This window comes from Periplaneta americana, chromosome 10, assembly GCF_040183065.1.
Source record: "Periplaneta americana isolate PAMFEO1 chromosome 10, P.americana_PAMFEO1_priV1, whole genome shotgun sequence".
In the NCBI taxonomy this organism is placed as follows: Eukaryota; Metazoa; Arthropoda; class Insecta; order Blattodea; family Blattidae; genus Periplaneta; species Periplaneta americana.
The window spans coordinates 74,913,832-74,933,909 of NC_091126.1; the positions used below are offsets into that span (position 1 = coordinate 74,913,832).

Genomic DNA, 20,078 nt, shown 5'->3' on the forward strand with positions numbered 1-20,078 from the left:
AGTAGTAGTAATAATAGCAGTAGCAGCAGCAATAGTATAAGAAAATGTTTAATTAATCTTTAACTAAGACAGGAATTACTTTCAATCAGTTATATTAAAAAAATATATATATATATTTTGTTATATAATTTATGCAGTTTCTGTATATTTAAGTTCGGTGAATAATTTTATTATTCATGTATGCACTGAAACAAAGCTGTTTGAAGAAAATGAATGATATAGAGTGAGTGAAGGACAGCAGCAGTGTATAATAACGTAGTTTGAAAGGTAATTACTATCTTCGAAATGAGTTGAACACACTGAATGATTCAATGTAGGGTAGAAATTCTCTCTGCGAATTGCGCCTATCCACTTTCGGTTAAGGGAATCTTTAGTCAGAGGAAACTTGAAGCATAAAGGGTCACATAGCAAGTACAATAGTTTGTCTTCTGTAACATAATATGGAGAAAAAAATCGTCGTAAAAATTAAGGATTAACTAACCAGTGAAGTATAACATTCCTTCTTTCTTTATCGTTACATCCGTGTGCATTGCTGCAAAAAAAAAAGCAGCACACGAAAGAACCATACTTATTCAGCTCCATCAAACAAATGGCCGCTCGTTGACTGTTCAATTTGGGAACATAACACTAGCGCCAGTGAGCGGTCTAGCGGTTATTTAGTAAGTGTATGGTAAAACCACAGTTTAGCATATACCTACTAGACTGTGGTAAAACCTTTACCAGGTAACCTGTCCCAACCAGGATTTGAATCCGGGCCTGCGCCTTTCACTGTCAGGCATGCTAACCATTACTCCACAGTGGTAGACACTATGATGTTTTCAATAAATTCACACAATTCATATATAAAAATGTTTTCAATATGTTAGTGTCTATTCATTTATTTCTTGTTAGACATAGAAATGATATGCAGCGGTTGGGGGGGGGGAAATTGAGAAACTGATGAAAAGGGCAGACGTTGGTGAAATCTGGAAACTTTTTGTCCAAAAGTTCGTAAAAAAATAATTTTGTGACCTGGCAACATTGATCGCAACCAGTGTCGCCAATTCAGCGGGTTTTCCTGCTAGATCTGGCGTTTTTCCTGTCTTAGTTTAGCGGATAAATTTATGAAATTTGTATTGGTGATATAGGACTGTAACAGGTATTTTTAGCATAACATCGGAAAAATGATTGTGTTACATTGACAATTTAGTGGGTTTTTAAGAATGGTGTTGGCAGCACTGATCATAACCAATAAAGAGAATTGACGCGCGCTCTGGCATTGGAAATGTTTAGATACATGACACGGTAGTAATTTTCCCATGACTTGCACGAATCAAATGATTCCTTTATATACCAACGTATTTATGATTTATTTGTATGTATAGTTGGGAAAAGGGAGGTCAAAGTTCGACAGCTATATTAAACGTCAGGAGTTAACACCAAAGTTCACAACCAATATAGAGATTAACAGTTTAGAACTCAAACTTTCGGGGAAGTTTGCCTTACATAGGACGTAAACATACCGGTATATAATTTTGAAATGAAAATGAATATTTTTAAGGCTCTAATAATAGGTGCACCTGCTTCTGGCAAAGGAACCATATCTTCACGAATCGTTAAATACTTCGATGTGAAGCACATTTCTAGTGGAGATATTCTCAGGAATCACATGTTAAATAATACAGGTAAATATTTATATAAATTAATCTATACTGAGCCTGCGAAGCTGAAAATATACGTAATTACACAAACATTTTATTGCATACGATGCTTACTTTTTATTTGTGTGGTTCCTTGTTTGATTCCCAAATGGGAATATGTTGAAAAATATTATTTAAAATGATTTGTTCATAGGAGCACTAGAATTATCTATTCAGGAAGACCGTAAGTGAATTACATTAGGTTTTCGTCATAACCGATCGTTACACAGAACAGCTTCAGAATTCTACTCTGTAGTTACCAGTGTTGCATATCCCCAAGAGAGATATGAGTAAGTTTCAAAATTGAAATTAAATTTAAAAGATGTAGAAGGGGACGGACACGGGATTCCTGGATTTTTCATTCATTTACCAATTCAGGGAAACAGACCTAACCTAACAACCTAACCTCACCTCACTTATGACTGATTTTTAATTCGATGAATATCTAGGGTGAAACTAGCGCTGAGGTAGTTCCGGTGATTTTGGAAGTGAATATCGTTGAATTTTTAAGGAATTTTTGTGGAGATGCAGTTAATCATACATGCAAGGCATAACAAAAGCTTAAACCAAACATAGCTAACCTGTCACAGATTCGTATATGCGAGGTGTAGAAGTGGAGTACGAAGGGAACTACCTCAGCGTTAGTTCAGTCATGTCGAGGCCTAGTTGAAATAGCCCAAAATTGCCGTGTGATTATTAAATAATGTAATGCAATCTCAATCATTTCTGATATCATTAGTCATAGATCGGTCAACGTAGACTAGTCAGTTATAGCCTACCTAGATATAACTCTTAAGGTTAAATTTATTAAGTAACTTGTAAAGTGTCAATCCATGTTTGTTGAATGGTGTTCACATAAAATTTACAAATTTATTGCGTAGGTACATAATAATTTAGTATTATTGTTGTTACTTCTAACAAGACTGGACATTGACATAATGATACTAGAAAAAAAAATTATATATATATATAATATAAAGGGTGAAAGTGAAATTACTCTGCAGATTTCTAGAGCGAAGCGAATAGCTCATGTTGTATGTAACAAAAAAGTCCCATACCATATTGGTGGTAAGTTCATAGTTTTCTCAGAAAAAAAATGTCCCCCCCCCCCAAATGTTTAACACCCTTTGTTCGGTAACTATTGCGAGTAGGATCGTGATTTTTTTCCATATCGGTAGAAAAATCTAATAAAGAATAATTTATTCCTCTGACATATTTCCATAGCGTGGACGGTTTTCGTGTAAATTTAATTTAAAAAACCACTAATATCAAGCCAATGAACCTTGCGAACAAATTGCAATGTCGTAGCGAGAGAGGGAGGCTTACGTACAGAGACAGACCTGAGTTCGTTGACCTCTTACATCTTTATTACTAGAAGAAAGATTACTGTGTTAGCGGTGATGTTGCCGGACTGCTGAAACTTCCAACTTGATTTTCTAATTAATCGTGCATTTAATTACAAAACATAATATAAATTTTCTATTCCTGTAAGTGTACACTATCGCCCCTTTCAATCTGCAGAATCACATTGGCATACAACAGGATTGAAATTATAGTTTGATACAACATTATGTTTAGTGGTTGTAAAAAGAAATAATTTTTATCAACTGATGGGTTAGTTGTCTTGATTACAAAATTATTGTGATGATAGTTTAACTTTTTATGGTAAATATACATGGAAGAAAGAGTCTTAAAATGCAATTTATATTAAAGTCGTTAGGAGCTTTTCTTTTACCAAGGCTATTTATATTCATAGTTACATCTACTAGTCAGATGTAGAGGTAACGAGTTTGAATTTAATATTGCGTCTGTTTTATTTTGTTACAGATTTGGGTTTGAAAGCAAAGCAGTTCGTGAATAATGGGCATTTGGTTCCCGATGATATTATGCTTTCACTTATCACAAGTGAACTGAAGGCATTGGGAAACAGTAACTGGATTCTAGATGGTAATCATTATATGATCATTAGACTCATTGATACATGTGTAGAAGAAATTCTGCTACCAAGAATTATTATCTTGAAATTTGTATTTCACTCTAAACAATCCCATAAACTACAGTTATTGTCGAATGATTTGTCCAAATTTATTTTAAAAGTGTATTTAAACAATGTGTGTGCTGTCAAGTGCAATTTCCAAACCTTATACAAACCTGTGAAATAGAAATTCAAGATACAGTTTTATAGAAAATATTAGCTCCTCATAAACAAAACCAGAAAAATGATTATACATTTGAAGAATCCTGACATGTTGCATTCAGCATGAAGTCTTATTACACACATACTCTCAGTTCATAAATTAGGTCAATCAGATGGAACTTACCTCCTAAAAATATCCCCTTGTTCTACGTAATTAAAAATTCATTGTCAGAATTGAATATTAGAATTAACGTGAGAGTTTATAGGTAATGAATTAATTTTCGAAATTAATGCAACCGAAAAGGGACTGAAATAACACATACAGAGATTTCAAATAGACGTTCATGTGTGAGTGTGCTGCCATGTGTGGTGGCTGGAAGCACGCTGTTTGCCAGCAGAGTCTGATATTCATAGCCCCATAAGTTAAGCACATGGATTGCTCATGCAAATTACAATAACCACCTATCTTTGACATAGAAGATGCTGGAAATGATGTCCTTGTGCCACCACACATTTCTCATACTGTTTAAGAAAATTTGCATTACACACATTAGTTCTTCTGAAATTGCTGCACTTTCCCTTCTTATATTGTCTTAATTTCTTCCAATGTATACGGGTTATTCCAATACACTTTATTTTACTTATTTTTTTAATTCTGCCATAAGTAGAAATCTCATATGTTACTACAAGAATATCCAGTGTAAGATCTCGAAATTAATGTATCTAATAAAAATAGCCTGCACCACTTAATTTGTTCAGGAATTGCAGTCACGTGACAATGTGAGTAGAGTAAATTAGTGCAGTTGGGTGCTGGATAATGTTAATAATGGCTCTATTGATCCATATTTAATTATTTTCTCGGCTGAAGCGTGATTTTATTTATATAGCCATATAGAGGAATGAAGATCATCCAGAATTTGGACTAACGAGAAGAACGAAAGAGGACAGTGGACATATTTCAACTTTGCAGAGGGAAGCAACGAGAAGGCAACAGAGAGTCGACGTTAGTTACATAAGCGGAAGGAAGGAGCAGAAGAAAATCATCCCAACTTCAAGGACAGAACAAGTGATTGTCGCAGATCAACACATGGTAACAGGAGCGAATAGTAATGAGTTCAGGAACCCACATACTGATGTACGAGGAAGTGTAAAGATGATGGCACACAAGGAGAAGAAAACAGTAACTTGATCATGCAACGTAAGTGGATTCCTAGTCTCGATATGATGGCGGTAAGGTTAGCGCACTCCAGAAGGAATGCTGACAATAACGGAACAAGCAACACAGGCTCTAGAAAAAAGGCGAGAAACCAAGAGTCAGGAAGTGATAGGGAAGAAAGTAGTGTAAAGAATAAGAGAGCAAGTGCAAGTGGAAATCTAGTATGTGAAAGTGAAAGCGTGGGGGGGGGGGGATAAAAGAGGAATAGAAGAAGAAATAAATAGAAAGAAAGACAGAGACGAACAGTAAAGAAAGGTCAGAACCTGCGACGGCTGAGGATATAGCAGAGATATTTGATATGTTTAAAAAACAATGTGAGAATGTTATGAAAAGTGCAAGTAAAGTGAAATTGTAAATGATCGAGAAGTATAGGGGAGAGAGAAAGTGTATAAGCTGATGTGTAGAGAAAAATATAAGTATGTATAGAAAGTGAGAATAGTGACAATGGATTAGGTGTAAGCAGAATAGTGAGAAAGTGTAAGTGAGCGCAAATAAGAATGAGTGAAAATAGTGAGAAAGGGTTAAGAGAAGTGAACATGTGACAGCATAAAATTAGTACTAACATTTGAACGTTGGAACAGTAAATGAATAAAAGATCAAAAAACAAATAGGTCAAATAATTCAATATAATAATTTATAGAGAAAAATTGTAATTGAGATTTTAGTGAAACGTAGTTAGAGGAAAAGTGGGGTGAGAAAGAAGTATATAATATTAGATATATTAGGATTAATGAACAAATAGTGAACAGCAATTGAAATGTAGGAGAAATACTGAAGGGGAGACTGACCAAGTAACAAAAAAGGTGCTTAGTGTAATTGGGAGTTTTTGTGTAGACGTGTACTGCAAATATTGTGTTATTGTAATAATATGTTAATGGTGGCACCGGATACAGAAATATGAGGTACACCATTACATGTAAAAAAATGCTGTGCAGAAATATATATCATATCATATCATATAGCCATATAGCAACACAGAACAACAGGTACTGGAATGCAGAAGAACTCGATCTTGTACAGGAAATGCCATTGTATAACCAAATATTGGTGTACGGTGTGCACTGAATGCTTACAGAATTACAGGGCATATATTTAAAAAAAAAAATACTGCGAATGAGCAGAGGTATAAGGATAATATAATCGCACCATTCCTAGAAGAATTATCTGACATTGAATGTACACAGACATTTTTTCCACCGAGACTCCACTACAGCGCATACAGCTGATCTCTCGTTAGCATTAATTGTGGGAATTTTTGAAGATAGGGTCACCAGTAGAGCTCAGAATTTCATGCCCTTAAAAACCGTTAAATATGCGTACAAATTTGTGTTTAAAAATTGCAAAATATGTCAATAAATATTTAATTAATAAGTGAAGAGAAATTACATTCCCTCTAACAGTATAAATTGTAATGAATATGGACTTACATTATTCCTTAGTGATTGAAGCAGAGGTGGTTCCATTGTCTAAAATCAGAGAAAAGTTACAGTTCGCTAGGTTTTCAATTGAACTTCGTTTGTTGTCCTTGAAGATGCTTTTATATCCTGAAAAATTCTCTGTCCACAACACCCAAACTTATTGGAGCATATTTAAATTATGGTAATTGTTCTGCAGACAGAGATGAATCTTTTGGTGTGATGGAGCATTTTCCTTCGAGAATATCTTGAATATAGCTCGTTGTTGGTATCCAGAACTTTTTAAAAATAATATTAATCACTTTTTGCCCTACACTGCCAGGAACAGAATTCAGATTAGATTTCGTTCTTAAAAAAACTGTTTGTGACACATGTAAGGGAGTGCCAACAGTTTCCAGTGAAGTGATTTCTTTTTGTAAACAGGAAAAATGAGCAGGTATAAATACAATATTCCCTTCCAACTCATTCTTTGACAGTATATTTTGAACTAACTCAACAGAAGCATCATCACTCGAGTCCAACAAATTAACCACCTCTTTAACTGCTTTTAGATTCTGAACAAATATAGGCTGCACAAATCATGTTCCCCATCAGATTAACACTAGTGCAGGTGGAAGTGGAAAATTACCTTCTATTGATCTGTAAATAACTGAACTCTTCGATGGGAATTTTACAACAAATTTCTTTATGGAGGCATGCAAGTCACTGACCTAGCATGTGATGTTTTTGAGTGTTCATATTTCATCATGGTGATTCACATATTCTGTCTCCCATGCAGCTTCCTGCTTTTTGCGTCCATGAGTGGAAAAATCTTTTAAATCTTGTAAATATGTTGTGTAGGTCTTAAAGTGTCGAAAATATTATACATTTTTAAAAATGACGAAAATACAGGGTGGAAGGGAACCTATTACAATAACTTCAAGGAGAACTGCAGTGTTGCAACATGTTGCATTTCGTGTTCTCAAAAGTATTGGATATATTAAAAACTTATTTGACCAAACTTGTTCACATTGACTTGATCTGTTACCTCTGTGAATTAATGTAATAGGTTCCCTTCCATTCTGTATATATTTTTTTAGAAGAAATTCATAGGTGGAGACAGAACCATTTCCTTGGGGGGGGGGGAGGGGGAAGCAAAACCATAGAATTCCGATATAACGAGGTTATGGGGGATATCATTTACTTCCTCCCTCATTATAGCTTGACCGTTATACAGTATATCAGAATATGATCATTTAATAAAGGTATTTTTGGGGTGCATGTTTCTTACAGTGTTACATCCATATCCATGATGTTTCGGACTGAGTTGTATAGGGCTTCAACTGTAGGTCTACTACAAATTATAATAGGGCATAACCATAGGCACAGTTATGACAGGGTATGTGGAGGCACTGCCCCCGCCCCCCAAATTTGTCTGAAGTCTTTTTTTTTTTTTTTTTTCTATTAACATTACAAAAATATTGAATTCAAAAGACTTTTCTTGCTTTTGTTTATGAATGGCATATTATTTGTAAATGTTACTATCATACCATCTTCCTGGAAAATGGCTATTTTCACAAAAAAATCTTTGGACTATGGTTCTTTTATGAAAACTACTGAAAATTTCTACCCCTATTTTAAAGTGGGACTATGGTGTTTTTTTTTTTCTCCACTAACACCTAATTCAGTAGATGGCCGCTGCAAACTTCTAACACAGGAGTACAGGCTGTTACAAAAGAAACAGGTATAGAAATTCTTATACATTCAGAAATTTAAAATAAATATTATAGTCTAGACATGATCTGAAGACATTAATTCGTCAATTTAAGCACAGAAACTTAATCATGAACAGAAATAAGAAAAGTCTTTTGCATTCAATATTTTCTAATGTTAATAGAAAAAAAAATAGTTGAGACAAGTTTGGGGGGCAGTGCCTCCACATGCCCCTCCCCCATAACTCCGCCTATGAAGAAATTACATGCCAAATTGCGTCTATTGGCGCAAATGTGACTGTACTGATTCGTTTTGTTGTTATCAACTTCATCTGATAATCTTGTCAATTTCTATATCTTCTCTTGATCAGAAGGGAAAATATCGTCATAAAATTTGTAACTTTTAAGTACCGAAACCAGATTTTTCAAATAATTCTTTGATAATATTATTCAATATCTTTATTAATAGGGTTTCCAAGAACTAAGAAGCAGGCTGAGATATTACAAACTTTGGAACCAGTACAAGTGGCACTAAATCTTATCGTGCCTTTTGAAGTCATCATTGAGAGAGTTAAGGGACGTTGGATACATGAACCAAGTGGCCGCATATACAATGTGGAATTTAATCCACCGAAAGTAATGGTAAGGAAACATAAATATGGAAGAAGATATTTCTTATGTTTACATGTATATACTTACTCAAAAAATTAATGGCTGCATTCGTAGAAGGCAAAGTCTTTCTAACAAGGGAACTGCTAATGAACACGTGTCGATCTCTCTCATGATACTGTTCACAGAGATTTTTACAGCAGATAGATAAGTACAAAAATTTAGCTTCTTATACAAACTTAAGGTTGTGAAAACTTATTTGGAATGTTGCATTAAGAAACAACAGCATTTACTCTTACAAGAGAAAACGTGCAGAGCATTTGCCAGAACACAGGTTTCATTCAAGTAAATGCCATCAGATTTTTGGTGTTACAGATGAAACTGCATGTACATTGAATAGATTGAGCATGAGCAGGTTTTGTATTACATTGTGTGGACAGATAAGATAGGCTGAAGGGACATCGACATTAGATCATTAGTATAGTTGACTTCCATTCAGTGCAGTTCAACTTAGCTTGTGACAATACAGTACACTTTAAAACAGTAAATCTTGGTTTATGATATATGTATTGCGAAGAAATCTTACAAAAATTGTCATGCTATATTTATAGCAGTTGACAGTTCTAGCATTTACTCGTAATATAGGGTAAGGCATCTGTAATGTAATGTATAAGTCGTGAGATTTTAATGCCGAAAGCAGATGCATTGAATCACCACTAAGTGGACTTTTACTTACCCATGTCACTTTTTGAATGGTGCTGTGCTAAACGAAACCTGTTTCCTGGCATACACCAGTTTTTTCTTGATATTTATTATATTCAAATAAAATGTTTAACTACCCATGTGTAACTATATGAAATTTCATTCACTTCTGTAAATAGGTCAAGGAACTATTTTTGTGGTAGCATGTAAAAAAACTGATTTAGGTACGTAAAGATTAATTTTTGGTCCTACAGAATATATCTGTTATGGTAACAATTGTTATTAGAGGAGAAAAATTCGCTCCACAGCATTGATTGAACTTCGGCGTAGCTCAGTGGTTAGAGCGCTTGGTACATAGAACCAGGACCCGAGTTCGTTTCCCGGCACTGGAGTGAATTTTTCTTCTCTAATAACCATGATTTAGGTAGGTTAGTGACTCTTTAAATATCATTTCTGTTTCACCTGTCCTGCAGCTCATCGCGATATTACTATCTTGCTCATCTTCACTTTTAGGAAAGAGACAGTATATAGGTTCCAGATTCACTTCTCGAGATAAATGTTCTGTACATTTCTCCACAGTTTAAAATTAAAAAATGAATTCATTTTAATACCGCATTCGTTAAACATTTCATTAGTATTAATAATAGTAATAATAATAATGATAATTATTATTATTATTATTATTATTATTATTATTAATCTAAAATATACATATGTATGTATGGCTAATGTTATAAATCTGATATATATATATATATATATATATATATATATATATATATATATATACACGTACAAGGATTGGGGCATGTTCTCAATCCTACACAACGTGCTTCTGCAGTTGTTTCTTGCGGGTTGGCAATGTTGTTGCCAGCATCAAGATGACTGGCAGCGTTCTGCTCTTCAACGTTTCTAAAATAATTATACACTTTAAACACTATTTTCCTCGCCTGCTTGTGCAATATTTCTATTTTTACATTCTCCTATTCCATTTATTTATCTTACACACACACAGAGTAAATGTTAATTTTACTTATTCGATGTATTGAAACACTCACACGTGAATTAACAAACTTGGGAACTACTTGTTATAGACTAATTCAATTGGTTCTACTGTACAAGCTTGTGACGTCACATACCAGAAATGCTACAGTGCATATAGCAGTTGACCGCCTTCTGAAATGCCATCTAGTCTAGTACCGTAAAATATTACAGTGACAACTAAAATGTCATGATTACTATTAAGAAGGCATAACTTGTGTCATAAAGTTAACATTATGAAACGATTTGCCAGTGCTATAATATTTAATATATTAAATTTGTCATAGCAACCTCTTTTTTCATAGACCACGATATTTTTTTTTATTGGGTTATTTTACGATGCTGTATCAACATCTCAGGTTATTTAGTGTCTGAATGAAATGAAGGTGATAATGCCGGTGAAATGAGTCCAGGGTCCAGCACCAAAAGTTACCCAGCATTTGCTCGTATTGGGTTGAGGGAAAACCCCGGAAAAAACCTCAACCCGATCGGTATTCGAACCCGGGCCACCTGGTTTCGCAGCCAGATGCGCTGACCGTTACTCCACAAGTGTGGACACCATGATATCACACTACACATCATTACAAATCTGATGTTATTTCTTTATTAATATTCTTTTATAATACTGTCGTACAAAAAAAAAATAGCATATGAAAATCACTACGTTTGTTCCATAATATTATTATTTTAATTTTTTTCGTTACTTCAACGTGAGGTAAACATATCGTATTTTTATTTTTTTCCTTTAGAATTTTAAATGTTTTAAAATTTTGTTTTTATAACGTTAAATAGGCATCATTACTGTTCACGATCTCTAGAATATTCAATTGAAATTAGAGTGTAGAAATATTCTTTAATCTTATCCATTTAGTTGGAAAGAAGCATGTCTTATTGCCTGTGTTCTCTCGACATTTAATTACAGTTGGGCTATAAAGTTTATTTTAAATTGTCCAAGGTTTTGTCTAACTTGAAACAAGCAGTGTTCATTCTCTATTATATAACACGGTTGAAACACAAAAATTAAATGGTATATCATATGTATTTTTTCTCACGAGTTTTAAGTACAATGTACATGGCATGATGGCATTGACAAACAACCCAGGTAGAGGGGTTTGTTCAGAGCAACACAACTCTCAGCTGGTTGTAGGATGCAGCATTGCAAGTTTCATAATTCATGTACTTTAAAATGCACATTTTTCTGGAAAACTATTCAAAATATAGCAAAATGATATACGACTTCTTTGTTGCTCTTTACTCAAGGAATCACCCACCAGAATTATTGACATTACTTACAGTTAATCGCGTGCGCGCACGTGTGCGTGTGTGCGTGCGTGCGTGCGCGTGCGCGCGCTCTATTTACCTTTTTCATTATTTTTAGCTGCCACTGGGTGAAAAACTATTCATTATTATTATATTAGTTTCTATAATTTAAAGGGATTGTTAGAGGGAAGTCCTACTTATCTACTCACTCATTCTTTCATCTGTGCGTTCATTGTAACAATCTCTTGAAAAGCATTAGAATATAGATTTATTGGATTGCTATTTATATTATATAAATTATAATTAGAAATCACACGAGTGCCTCATAAGAAAGTATTTTGTCATTGCATTTCCCCATTTTATGCAGGTGTGATAGCTTTCACTGGGAATAATTTTGACCTCACTTGTAATAGGCTGGCTTCACAACATGAGAAGATACGTTGATCTCATATTACCAGCATTCATAAATATTATCGATCCATATAATTTTTTTAAAGCTGCCTATGATAGTGTAAGGAAAGAAGAACAATATAAGGCCATGTAATAGTTTGAAATAAAAATAACTGGTTATAATGCTAATAATAATGTTAAATGCTGCTATATTGGACAATAGCATGACCCAAGTGAAGATACAATCTAAATTATCTAAGCCAATGAAAACATGACAAGGATATACTTTGGCCTGGCTTCTTTTGAATGTAGCCCTTGAAAAGTAATACAGACTTATCAATTTCAGTTGAATGGAACAACCTTCTATCAATCCGTAGCACACAACACTTGCTGATATAAGTATGGTTTGTTGATAGTTTCTGAAAATTTCTTATTATTGAATGAAGCTGTAAAAGAAATGGATATTTGCATTCATGAAATATATATGTGTAATGCATTACACATATTTCTTAATTTAGGAGTGTTTATTACATTGGTATAACATGATGGAAAGTTCTGCATTTAATAATTCCTGATGTTTTAATTTGATATCTAAGATTGTTTTCTTTCTTATATGTTAGGGAAAAGATGACGTGACTGGAGAAGATTTAATCCAACGGCCTGATGATCAACCAGAAGCTGTTAGTAAACGTCTTCATGTTTACTCCGAGAACATTAGCCCAGTGTTGGAGTTCTATAGACAGAAAGGAATTTTGAAGGATTTCAAAGGAAACACCTCGAATGAAATTTGGCCACATGTATATAGATTTCTTACAAACTATATGCAGTCTAAATCAGAGTTCTGTGAAGGAAAGGTACTATAGTGACTTTGTTGGAAATATAAAAGTACAATGAAAATACAGTGAAATCTTCTATACAGGATGTTCCATTTATCGCAACCACCCAAAGTAACTTTGTACACAAGCACCAAATGAAAAATTGTTTCGTACAAAAGATGAACAAATGAAAGGAGGAATTATGTATGTTTTATCATAACATCAGTAGTTTCTTTTCCTACTACAACCGTTCCATTTAATACAGACTCATATTGAAAATGGTGAAAGGAAACTATATTAAATGGAACATTTTGGTCTCTTGGGACAAATCTAGAAATTGTCTCCAAATATAAACAAGTTCTTTTATAACAAGCAGGTTATTAACTAGAAATCTAGAATGTTTGCTCCAAAAGTACCACTTGGTATGAGCTGCAGCTGTTATTTCCACATGTTTCTTTACAATGTATATCCCATCTGCCTTTTGCACTATTCTCTTAATCAATCCAACTCTCTGTCTGAGGGCAGGAATGGAAAATAGTGATACATTTTCTGAAACCTTCCATTACCTCTTGGCAAAAAGAAATCTTACCATTGTATGGTTTCGGTTTTGACCAGGACACAAATCAGAAGCTAGTCATATCTCATTTTTATAAATAATGTGACTTATCCACATTTTTAAGTGATGGATTCAATTAAAAATCTAGTAATTTGTTTAAGTACTGATATTTTCTTAATGAATTACGAATGGACTGATGTATAAATGTAAAATAATAGTATGTGCAATTCACATTACAATGTAGTATCGAGGGTTTTAACAACTTTTTACCTTGCCGAACACTAAAAGGACCATACTGGTCATTCTGACCAATGAGCACTTGTAAGGCTTCACAAATTGCATGAGATTTAGCTTAGCACCTTATATTTTACGACTTTGATATAATTTTTATTATTTAACTTCCGTGAAAAGAAACTAAATCTCTAACACGAATGTGAATATAGTTGCTTTTATTTTCTCTTCTAGCCTTTGTTCCACATTTTTTTTTTTTTTGGCATGAGATTAGATGGCTTCATAAGCATTTTCGTTGGGAAAATTATTGTGCTCAGTTGTACTCCAACAACAACAACAATAACATTGCAATTTGTTTAAAAAAAACCTAAAAAAAAAATGTGGACAAAAAGCAATGCCAGATAAAATTATTTGTGCAGTCCTACTAGGCAGCTAGCTTATTACGAGTCCTTTTAGTACCGGTACTAGATAACTACATTTAAGAAATCACTGGATTTGTCCCTTAAAGTAGTATTTTTAATTATAGAAATATTAAGCTTACCTGTTATTGAAGATCACATTCTTACTTTATACTCAAATTTATTTACATAACGAAACTGTCACTGTAGTGTATAACTTCATTCCATGTACACAAATCACTTAGCACTCTTTGAAGGAATCCGAAATGGTTGGTTGTTTTACTTGTTTTTATATATGTTAAGAGAAACACACAAGGATCTTATAACGCTGTGCTGGTTCACAGTGCAGCATGCTGTATATGCAGGGTGCGAATTAAGATTTCTAATGGGGGGGGGGGATAGAATCCTAGACAGAGAATACCATACATAAAATTATTATTATCCTCATTCTATACAGCTCAATGCTTGGTCACACTGAGTTTGCTTGTCTTGCATCTTGACTATAATAATTATATCCATGAGCTGGCTTAAGATAAGATGTGTAATTCCTTAGTTATTGATTGTTGTCAGCTTGACGATGATGATAATACATCCATATTGTTTTCTTTGCTTACTTTATACTGTACTTTATAAAGTATATTCGAATTAAAACAATTATATTTTGTGAGGGGGGATAGAAGTTATCCCTGCCAGGGATGTTAATATGAATTTATGAGAAGGGAATAACTTTCCAACAGAGGAGAAATCCCCCCCCATCCCTCTGTTAATTTCCATTCTGTGTATATGTACAAGAGTGTGATCATTTGGCGACAATTTATTTACAGAACAACACAAGTGGTAAGCACAATGGGTGGAATGCATAAAGTTGTAGTATTACCTTTTGCTTTGACTGTAGAAGATACTTCAAATAGAAGTATATACTTTGTTTTGTATGCATAAACTTGATACTACTACTACTACTACTACTACTACTACTACTACTACTACTTCTGCTACTTCTGCTGCTGCTGCCGCCGCCGCTATGTGGCAGTAGTATAACCTATCAAGAGTATTTGATTATATCGATTATCGACAATACTTCGGGCTTATTTGCTAAGATTCGTTAGTTTTCGCCTTCTATGAGTTTATGTTAATTTCTTGGTGGGAAAATTAATTGCTGTCCTCAAAAGCTGGTTATTTTAACAAAAAAAGGGACAATTATGACGAAGTGGTAAGTGTGGAAGAGAGACAATGAAAACAACTGCTCTTTGTTAATCTATTAAAAGAATACCCAGCATTATTAAACAAGTTGCAAACTCCTGCTGTAAGAAGTGATGAAGAAAAAGCCATCCAGGCTATGAATGTTAAGTCGGAAGTTTACACCAAGGAAAAAATTGACGAAAAGCAAATTATGAAGAAAATAAATAACATGAAAAGTAAAGTAAAGTAAAAATCAGACAGACCCAAAATGTTAGTCATTAAATTTACACGTAATATAAAATATTGTACCTACACGGAGTTTTTTCACGTAAATTAAATGTATTATAAATACATCATAGAATCATTTTGTTAAAAGTATATTATTTTAAATAACAATAACAAAAGTCAACTGACAGAATTCCAGTTATCTCAAAATCAACATTTCGGTAATCCATTACAAAAACTGATCATATAACATTTTTTATTTGTAAAACCTATACAACTTCTTACAATCACATTCTGATTGTTTTCGTTTTTTCTTGTAGGTTTTTCTAACGCGAATTTGCATGAATTTTGCCATATTAAACTGTACAAATGCTTGTGCTGACCTAACAAAGTCTTAAACAGGGCAGACTACAATTTTTCTTAGTTTACACTTAGAAGTGGAAGTATATACTTCTTGCTATGCATATAAATAGTGGTTTAAACTACAAATTATAGCATAAGCTAAACACAGCCTTCCAGATCAACTTTTTGCTATGCAGGAAAGAATTTACTATGGGTTTTTATACATAAAGACTGTAGCATATATTACGAAAACATTAGCAATAGCATTTACTTCAACTTTATGCATACCAGCCAATATGCCTCATGCTGTAATGTAAGCCTTTGAGTTTCTCCTCCATAAAGAAAACTATTGCGATAAATTTCCCACGTCGTGGTCTAAGGCATCCTGCCTAGGACTCACATTACGAAATGCGTGCTGGTTCGAGTCCTCATGGGTGAAGAAATTTTCTCATGAAATGTTGGCCAGTGTATGGGACTGGTGCCCATCCAGCATTGTGATGCACTTCGGGAACTATGATAGGTAGCGAAATCCAGTTGCAAAAGCCAACTATAATGGCTGGGGGATCATTGTGCTAACCACATGATACCTCTATTCTGGTTGCATGATCGTCCACCTCTGCTTCTGCATGTGAACGTGGGGCCAGCAGCCGGCTGGTCGATCTGGGCCCTTCAAGGGCTGTGACACAATGAATTATTATTATTGTTGTTATATTATTATTATTGTTGTTACTATTATTATTATTATTATTATTATTATTATTATTATTATTATTATTATTATTATTGAGATAAAATGGATTTGGGTATCATAAAATGTAATAAGGGGATCTATCATAAGAGTATCATTAAATGGAGGAGTATTTTACATTACAGTAATGGGATTAATGCTAGGCCTTAAATATTGCGTTATTGAGTGGATTATTGTTATATTTGTTATCATAATACGGAGATTTCACTGTATCAATGGCAAGAAAACACAAATAAGAAATGTAACAATATTTTGTAAAGTAAGTAGAGACGAAACAAAGACTTGTTCACAACTCTCTAAGACTTTTATATACACTGTAATGCAAGAGATCTTTTTTGAATTATTTTTTTATTTAAACGAAATGTTGAGTTTTTATTGTTGCAATAAAAGATACAAGTACAATATATTGTTAATTATTTATTAATGAATAAATACGCAACATAAGTTTTTGAAATTTGACCAAAAATGTTGAATGGGTACCATGCTTCCTTTTGCAACTGAAGTCCTTGTATTCAAATCTAATCTGACCAATAGGATAGATTTGTGAGTTGATAATAATCTTTAGCAAAGCTTTCTTATGAAGATGATTTTCTTCGTGATTTTTTGTATTACATACAGTAAACTGGCAAATGAGACAGTTTACTTAGAATCAGTGGAAAATGTTTAGCAGTGGCGAATATTTAGAAAATAATTTAAAAAACACATTCTCTATAGTTCAAATTATTATTGTTGTTACTATTATTACTATTTTATTTATATTTATTTTTCTCGTTTTATTTTCTATGCAAATGTTAAATAGTTTAAATCTAACCAGGTTAGATTGCACGTAATTATATGCCCTGTATGCAGTTTCTTCTGAAGCCTCAGAGTGTATTACTGTTCATAGATCTCAGGAAAGCGCTGAGCAGAGAAAGGGTTTGTTAAGGTGAAATAACAGAGTAATTTTCAGAATTTAACTTTGTAGCATGATTTCGTGATACGTGAAGTGTTCAAGTTTCATTCAGATTAGTGACAAGATAAAGTTGTATTTTGTTGTTTTATTGAATGTGAAAATAGGTGACTGTAACGAGGTGTGTCGGTGTGACATTGGAAAGCTTAAATTAAAACCTTTCTGACATACGAGCTTTGAGGAAAAGCAAATTATAGCCTATTTTCTTGGTATAGACCTGTGCCTAAATTAACAGCGCACAGTGGGTCAAATTACGAGTCTGGCTGGACATAAGTACTTTCTTCAACATCAAAAACTCATGATTTATTTCGTGTACATTATTCACAAGTAACTGTTTCTAAATTCCTTGCACTAGAAACCATCTCAGTGCAATATTGACAACACAGCACAGCCTCCAGTCTGAGGTACAATGGCTTGCAAAACTTTTGTCCTATGAAATAATGTGGAAGTGAACTTTGTGAGATATTATGTTGGCAATATGTATACAAACCCCACTCCACATGTCGTTCTGGGAAGGGAGGTATTTGAACTCTTTAGTTGCAGGTATATACCTAGCTAATCGAACCAAAAGTACCCTTTTAGAGCAATAACGGTATATGTAACCGACAGAAATAAAGCATTGAGTCTATTTTGCACGGAAATGTTTAAAACCTGCTGTTTATTTCTCTTGAGTATTATATAATATTCCAGGAAAATTTTTCATCTTCCTCGCATGTATAATTACCATGTTGGATCATAAACATAGAATAGATCACATCGTGTTTTGACAAGAATATTATGAATATCTATGGGAAAATGTAATATTTTCAGATTAAAAGATTTTCTTAAAAACTAGTCATAGGCCTATTCAGGTATTTCATCCTATTGAGTCCACAAGGTTCCAGCCAGAATTATGTAACATCAACACAATGCAGTGGATTTGTTTCTGTCGCTGTTTGGGGATGGATTTCCATGCTATGAAGAGGAACTCTGTGTAAATTTGAAGAGAATTTGACTTCCCAGAAATATATCCACATACCTAGCATGCACATGTTGCAACCTGATATAATTGAATCAGTCGGAGCTAAAAGGAACTAAGTCACTTTTCACAACTTTTCAGGAGAAGCAAAAAACATTCCACTAGTAACACAAATATTATATTTTTATGTTATAGAAGACAAAAGAATATTTAAAAGTCTTAGTTCCTTCTTCCACCATTCGATGTGCATGACATCCGTTGTTCAAATTGTTGCATAACCCAAAACTGCATATTTTGACTTAGTTCCTTTTAGCTCCGACCGATTCAATTATATTTTTTCAACAGGACGATTCCTCCATGTACACATCTTTGTATCAGATATGGTTCCAATATCATGTTTGATGTTGAAAGCACAGACATTTGCTATTTCTATATGCTTTTCTTATTTTTTAGTTCGTTATCCACATTTTCTTTCCATTACTATATGAGAGTAAGATGCAAACCTTTTTTTATGGGTGCAAAATATAAATTAAACTGCTGTATCCTACGGGATATAATTGACAATCAAGTTTTAAATTATACACATACCCATAAAAATTTGCCTTAATAAAATAATTTACCCGATTTTTTTAGAATATTAACTTAGTGATTGTTAGTGCCACCTTTAATCAATGTAATTTTATTAGCGTAGTGTTATTACCATGACAACAGCCAAAGAAAAATAAGCTGTAGGCGCATTATAACGCAAAGAACCGTGATGTGAGGAGAAGCTACAAAATGCCGTGTTTATTCAATTTATCTATATCACTAGACCACTAAGTAAACATATTCTCTTTAAGTTTACTAAGTAGCTTGGTTCAATCTTTCTGTTGTGAGGAGGGGTGGTTTGTTACCTGCGGGAAGACTACCTGCTGCCTATGCTACTGTCCTAAAGTGAGCACAAATACCAACTTAAGAACGAGAAAAACTACATTATATCAGACAAAAGTTTTGTGAACCAGTATACCTCTGGACGTATTGTTTACACCATCTCGCAGAGTTATTTAGCAGGTGGATGTCTGTGGTTGTAGTTGGTAATCCGAGTGTTTATTGTGGTATATTTTGATATAAAGCATGTAGCTGAAAATTTGGAAATTCATATTTTATGCAGTTTCAGTAATTATTATTTACAATAGGTCATAATTTTAATGACATTACGCATTTTATTGACATTTCTTATAGAAATAAGAAACTGGACAATTATTTCATATTTAATGTTTTTAACGAGACTTTTAACATACTGCATCACACCGTGTCACAATCTAAATTGTGCTAAAATCTAGTGCAAGATCTCTAGTTTACGGCAACTATCAAATCATTTGCACGTTCTTGCATCTTACTTAGTTATTTTACATGTTAGAGGTCGGTGCGCAACCAGTTGTTATGTGGTTACAGCTATTTGAAGTACTGGACTCGAAGATTCTGGAAAAAGAAATGCTTACTAATGCCATGAAAATAAAAACGGAATACAGGAATGTTCTGAAGGTGCAGAAAAATG

At 33.6% G+C, this 20,078-nt stretch overlaps 1 protein-coding gene across 1 annotated transcript; it reads left to right on the forward strand.

Annotated features, from left to right (window-relative positions):
* The first annotated feature begins 1,256 nt into the window (after window positions 1-1,256).
* On the forward strand, window positions 1,257-17,041 carry Ak3 (Adenylate kinase 3). The gene is made up of 4 exons (XM_069837698.1): window positions 1,257-1,664; window positions 3,507-3,626; window positions 8,608-8,780; window positions 12,761-17,041. Exons 1-4 carry the CDS (start codon window positions 1,520-1,522, stop codon window positions 13,001-13,003), a joined length of 681 nt encoding a protein of 226 aa, XP_069693799.1. The 5' UTR covers window positions 1,257-1,519; the 3' UTR covers window positions 13,004-17,041.
* The last annotated feature ends 3,037 nt before the right edge of the window (window positions 17,042-20,078 follow it).

What these genes read in the sequence shown, in the direction of transcription:
- Ak3 (XM_069837698.1), top strand. Translation starts at nt 1,520, where the DNA reads ATGAAAATGAATATTTTTAAGGCTCTAATAATAGGTGCACCTGCTTCT. An exon ending in TCACATGTTAAATAATACAG is followed by an intron (nt 1,665 to 3,506) that starts GTAAATATTTAT and finishes ATTTTGTTACAG; the next exon opens with ATTTGGGTTTGAAAGCAAAG. An exon ending in CAGTAACTGGATTCTAGATG is followed by an intron (nt 3,627 to 8,607) that starts GTAATCATTATA and finishes CTTTATTAATAG; the next exon opens with GGTTTCCAAGAACTAAGAAG.